Source organism: Manacus candei, unplaced genomic scaffold, assembly GCF_025592945.1.
Source record: "Manacus candei isolate 608988 ecotype Guabito, Panama unplaced genomic scaffold, ASM2559294v1 h1tg000166l, whole genome shotgun sequence".
Classification (NCBI taxonomy): Eukaryota; Metazoa; Chordata; class Aves; order Passeriformes; family Pipridae; genus Manacus; species Manacus candei.
The window spans coordinates 821,514-827,068 of NW_026138214.1; the positions used below are offsets into that span (position 1 = coordinate 821,514).

General features: G+C 71.2%; 1 protein-coding gene across 1 annotated transcript; it reads left to right on the forward strand.

The window, feature by feature from the left end:
• The first annotated feature begins 307 nt into the window (after positions 1-307).
• EFNA4 (ephrin A4) lies at positions 308-5,256 on the forward strand. The gene is made up of 6 exons (XM_051773114.1): positions 308-440; positions 2,515-2,807; positions 4,110-4,178; positions 4,380-4,439; positions 4,595-4,848; positions 4,939-5,256. Exons 1-5 carry the CDS (start codon positions 334-336, stop codon positions 4,681-4,683), a joined length of 618 nt encoding a protein of 205 aa, XP_051629074.1. The 5' UTR covers positions 308-333; the 3' UTR covers positions 4,684-4,848; positions 4,939-5,256.
• Positions 5,257-5,555: the final 299 nt, after the last annotated feature.

Below are 5,555 nucleotides of genomic sequence, written 5' to 3' on the forward strand. Positions count from 1 at the left end.
CGGTCCCGCTGCCGGTGGATGTCGGCTGTACGGGGGGTTGCCGGATTGAGGCGTGGCTGCCGCTGCCGGTGCCGGTACCGTTGCCGGTGCCGTTGCCGCTGGATGCCGGCGGTACCGTCCGGCGGGGGGTCGCCGGTCTCGGTGCCCGTGGGTGCCGGTGCCGGTGGGTGTCGGTGCCGCCCGCCAAGGGTTAATGGCACTCGGTGAAGTTGCCGGGCGGCGGCGCGGCGGGATTGGCCCGAAGTTGTCGGGGCGGGCCGGGCCGTGCCGAGCCCCGCCGGGGCCGCCCCGCCCGCCGCCCCCCGCCGCCCCCCGCCCGCCGCCGGCGGAGCCATGCGCCCCGCGCCGCTGCTCGGGCTCCTGCTCTGGGCGCCGCTGCTCTGGGCGCCGCCGGTGCGCGTCACCCGCCACGGCGTCCACTGGAACGGCAGCAACCCCAGGTACCGCCGGCCGCCCCCGCCGGCCCCGCCGCCTTTGTGCGCCCCGGGCCCCGCCGAGCCCCGGGCCCCGCCGAGCCCCCGGGCCCCGCGCCGCCGCCACGGGACGGGACGGGATGGGATGGGGCGGGAGGGGCGGCGGGCGGTGGGCTCCGGGCTCCGGGGGGGCGGGGCTGCCCGGCCACCGGGCCACCGAGCGCCCCTGGGAGAGTTACCGAGACGGGGAGCACCTCCCGGTGGGAGCGAGGCGGGGAGCATCTCCCGGCGGTGCTGAGCCCCCCGGGCATCCCCGGCGGCACCGAACCCCGGGGTGGTGCTGAGCAGGTGAGTGGCCCCGGTGGTACCGAGCTCCGGTGGTACCGAGCCCCTGGGCATCCCCGCCGGCACCGAGCCCGCGGTGGTACCTCCCGGTGGTACCGAGCCCCGGTGGTACCGGGCCACTGGGCAGCCCTGGGCGTTGCCGAGCTGGTGAGAACCCCTGGGGGTGCTGAGCCCTGAGGGGCACCGAGCCACTGGGCATCCCCGGTGGTACCAAACCCCGGGTGGTACAGAGCCACAGGGCACTCCAGTGTGCCACCGGGGCAGTGAGCTCCCTGGGTGGTGCTGAGCCCCAGGCACTGCCGGTGGCACTGAGCCCTGGGTGGCACGGAGCAGGTGAGTCTCCCCTGGTGACGCTGAGTTCTGAGTGTTCCACGCCGGTGGGCAGCCCTGGTGGCACCAAGTTCCCGCTGGCACCAAGTTGGTGGGCACTCCTGGGGGCACCAGGCCCCCAGTGAGTATCCCAGTGGCACCAAGTCCCCAGTGGCACCAAGCTGGTGGGCACTCCTGGTGCTGCCAAGTCCCTGGTGATACCCAACTGTGCCGAGCCTGAGTGCGCTTGGTGGCACTGAGCTTTGGTTATCCTCTGGTGGCATCAAGGTGGTGGGTGGCAGTGTCAGGGGTTCCCATGTGTTCCCATGGTGGGTGTCTCTGCTGCTGGGGGCCACCCCAGCCCCTCCCCTGCCAGGGGTGCTGCCCATGGGCTCTGCCATCACCGGTGGGCTGGGGTCCGGTCCTGTCCCCGCTCCCGGCCTCCTCCATTTTAGGTATTTCCCAGCTTCAGGGAGCAGGGGGAAGGGTCAGGATGCTGGGCTGAGATCCTGCAGGCTGTGCTCCCCCTTGCAGGTCCTGTGCCCTGGGCCTGCAGGACTGGGGCAGGTGGGCACATGACGGGCAGGGCTGGGGGCACAGTTGCTGCCTTGCTTCCTCCCTGTGGATGGGAGAGGTGGGACCCCACTACCTGTGGGAAGTGGGGCTCCGTGTGCCCCTCAGCAGGGTCAGGCAGCCCTCGGCCCTGCCTGGGCCTGTCCCAGCCAGCGTTGCCCGTGGGATGCTCTGAGTCAGCACGAGCCTGTGCCCCGTCCTGTCCTCGAGTAGCCCCCGGCCCGGTGGGGGGCTCAGAGGCCCGGATTGCCCCCCCCCCCCCACCAGTGCTGCCATCCCAGTGATGAACGTTCTGGTCTCTGCCAGGACTCTGCGCCGTCCACGAACGCCGGCTGCACCGGGGTGGATGAAGGGGGCTTGGGGTCTCCCTGACAGCCCCCCCTGCTCCATTACCCTCCCAGGACCAAGCGTGTGCAGTGCACGTGTGTGCACATGTGTGTGCACACGCTGTGAGCTCACTGCATCCTGCCCGTGCCTGAGCTGGGCCCCCTCCCCTGCCCTTCCTGCTGCCAGAGCCCCCCCCCCCGTGCCCCCTGCCCCGGCCACCGCCCCCTGCCAGCGCCGAGCCGGTGCGGGAGCGTCCCCGCCGCACGGCCCCCCACCGGGGTGTCATGTCCGATCAGCGGCGAGGCGGGTGCCTGGGGCGAGGGGCTTTGTGCCCGGGCAGCGTGGCTCTCCCCCCGCCTCCGGCCGCGGTGGCCGAGCCCATTCAGCTCCAGCGGCCTGCGGCTAATCCGAGCTGATGCCTGGCTGCGTGGCGCGGGCGGTGTCCGGTCTCTGTTTTGGGGGGAAGCCCAGCCCCCTGCTCCGCCGGGGCCGGGGGGGCAGCGGGACACCCCTCCCGGCGAACCTCCCGGCTCGTCCCGCCCGGCAGGTTCCTGCGGGACGACTACTCCATCCAGGTGGCCATCAATGACTACCTGGACATCTACTGCCCGCATTACGAGGGGGCCGTGCCCGCCGGCCGGGCAGAGACCTTCACGCTCTTCATGGTGGACCGGGAGGGTTATCGCGGCTGCTACGAGACCCCCGGTGCCTTCAAGCGCTGGGAGTGCAACCGGCCCCGGGCGCCCTTCGGGCCCGTCCGCTTCTCCGAGAAGATCCAGCGCTTCACCCCCTTCTCGCTCGGCTTCGAGTTCCAGCCGGGGGAGACCTACTACTACATCTGTGAGTGCCCCCCGGGTGCCGTGGGGGGCTGCACCGGGGTCACGGCACACTGGGGCACTGCGTGCAGCCCCCCGGGGCCAGAGCATGTCAGGGGGCTTGGGTGCAGCCCCCCAGGGTCCCCATGGAAGTGGGTTTGGGGCACAAGGGAGGGTCAGGGTACACGCGGGATCTGGATCCCCCACTGAGGTTGGGGGGAGCAGGGGGAGTCTGGATGACTCGGGTTGAGGTGCAGGGAGGTCTGGATGCCCCAAAGATGGGGGCATAAGGGGTCGGGGTGCAGGGGTGTACAGGGTGCCCTGGGATGTGGGGTTCTGAGGGGTGTGGCATTCAGGGAGGTTCTGGATCCCCTGGGGTGAGGGGTTCATGAGAGGTGGGGTGCGGGGGGTGTCTGGATGCCCTGGGTGAGGGTATGAGGGGGTCAGGGCACAGGGGCTTTCTGGATGCTCCCGGGGTGCAGGGGGTGTCTGGGTGGGGGCATGAGGGTGTTGGGTTGCAGGAGGGTTCTGGATGCCCTGGGTGGGGGCGCAAGGGGGTCAGGGTGTCCCAGGTTTGGGGTGTAGGGTGGGGGTCTGGATGCCCTGGGGTGGGGGATGCATGGAAAAGCAGGGTACAGGAGGTGTCTGGATTCCCTGGGGTCGGGTTGCACGAGGGGGTTGGGGTGCACGAGGGGGGTTTGGATGCCCTGAATTCAGGGTGCAGGGGGTGTCTGGATGCCCCCGGGATGGGGGCACAAGGGGGTCAGGGTGTACATAGCAGGGGGTTGGGGTGCTCCTGGCTTCAGGGCGCCTGAGGTGGGGAGGTCTGTATGCCCCGGGTTTGGGGTGTGGGATGCCTTGGGGTGGGGGGTGCATAGGAAGGTGGGCTGCTGGAGGTGTCTGGATTCCCCGGGGTGGGGGCACGATGGGGTCAGAGTGCACATAGTGGGGTCGGGGTGCCCCCGGGTTCGGGGTTTCTGGATGCCCCGGGTTGGGGGCACAAGGAGGTCGGGGTGCCCCTGAGGTTCGAGGTGCCTGGGGCAAGGTGGGGGGGGGGAGTCTGGATGCCCCTGGGTTCGGGGTGTGTGAGGAGGGGGTCTTTATGCTGCGGGTTCAGGGTACCCGGGGTGGGGGGTTCTGGGTACCCACGGGTTCGGGATGCAGGGTGGGGTCTGGACGCTGCGGGGTGGGGGCACCCGGGGGGTGCCGTTCCCTCAATGCGCCGGGAGGGGGCGCCCCAGGCCCGCGCTGACCCGCCGTCGGGGGGTCCCGTCGGGCCGGGGGGGCCGGGCCGGGGGGTCCCCGCTGATCCCCCCACCCTGCCCAGCCGTCCCCAGCCCCGAGAGCGCCGGGCGCTGCCTGAAGCTGCGCGTCACCGTCTGCTGCCGAGACACCAGTGAGTGGGGCTGGGGGGGACTGTGCCCCAAAACCCGGGGGGAACTGTGCCCCAAAACCCGGGGGGAACTGTGCCCCAAAACCCGGGGGCTCCCCCGCCCCCGGGGCAGCCCCGTCCCCGTGGAGGGGGTACCGGCGCCTCGGGGGCGATGCCACGGAGCCCAGGGGAGCCGCTCCCTGACACTGGTGGGGTTTGTTTCAGCACCGGAGCCGGTGACAGAGGTGCCCAATTCGCAGCCCCACGGGCGTGGGGGGCCCGAGGGTGAGTACGGGGCAGCCAGGGAGTATCAGGGGGCTCGTGGGTGAGTACAGGGGGGCCAGGGGGTGTCAAGGGGCCCGAGGGTGAGTACAGGGGGGCCAAGGGGTGGTGAGGGCCCGGGGACCAGCTCACCCTGACCACCGCTCCTGCCCTGGCAGACGCTGTGCCTGCGCGGGGCACCGCGGTCCCACCGCAGCCCTGCACGCCGTGCCTGGCACTGGTGCTCCTGGCCCTGCTCCGGATCTGACCCCGGCACTGCCCGTGGCGGGGGGATGGGCTCCTCTGCCCCGGCGCCGCTTCCAGACTGTTCCTCACCGCCAACCCCCTGGAGCCCGTGGGGCAGCCCCGGGCCACGACCCACCTGCCGGACCTCCACAAAGCCGAGCCGGGGCCGGGAGCTCCGGGCTGGAAGGTGAGGGGGGAGCAGGGAGGCTCTGGGCTGGTGGGTGGGTACCCACTTGCTGCACCGCAGCGTCCCTTGATGGGGATCTCTCCCTCCCAGGGCTGTCGCTTGCCACCGGCATCGCCGCACGCCGGGATTGCCACGGGTCGGCACCGCCGCGCACCGGGATCGCCGCACGCCGGCATCGCCCCCACGGCATCACCCCGGCACTGGGCTCCCCGCAGCAAATGCCTCCTCTGCCCCACGGCCGTCACCTCATCTCGTGCCTTCCCCCGTGGACCCCCCGCCCCAGGGGGCCCAGGGACCCCCCAGGCCCTGGAGCGGGGCAGCAGCTCCGATGGCAGCGTCGGCCACTGCCGTGTCCTCCTCCTCCTCTGGTGAGGACACACCGATCTGTCTTCTGGGAAGACGCCTTCCTCCGTGCCCTCAGTTTGGTTTTAAGCCCTGGTAGTGACTGAGCAATACAGTGTTTGCAAGATCGCTGTGCCCCGGGTGTGTGGCCCCCCCACCAGCCCCCCTGCCCGCGCCCCTGCCCCTGCAGAGGTGCCGGGGTGGCCGATCCAGGGGGTCCCTGCCCCTCTCTCCCTCCACGGCCTTTAAGGCCAAGGGTTTAATTGCAGTGGTTTGATATTGAGTCATCAGCTCATGCCACCAGAGACCTTTAATTACAGGCAAGCTGCCAGTAATTAGCACCTGGAGGTGGGATGAGCACCAGG

What these genes read in the sequence shown, in the direction of transcription:
- EFNA4 (XM_051773114.1), top strand. Translation starts at nt 334, where the DNA reads ATGCGCCCCGCGCCGCTGCTCGGGCTCCTGCTCTGGGCGCCGCTGCTC. An exon ending in TGGAACGGCAGCAACCCCAG is followed by an intron (nt 441 to 2,514) that starts GTACCGCCGGCC and finishes CCCGCCCGGCAG; the next exon opens with GTTCCTGCGGGACGACTACT. An exon ending in CGTCTGCTGCCGAGACACCA is followed by an intron (nt 4,179 to 4,379) that starts GTGAGTGGGGCT and finishes GGTTTGTTTCAG; the next exon opens with CACCGGAGCCGGTGACAGAG.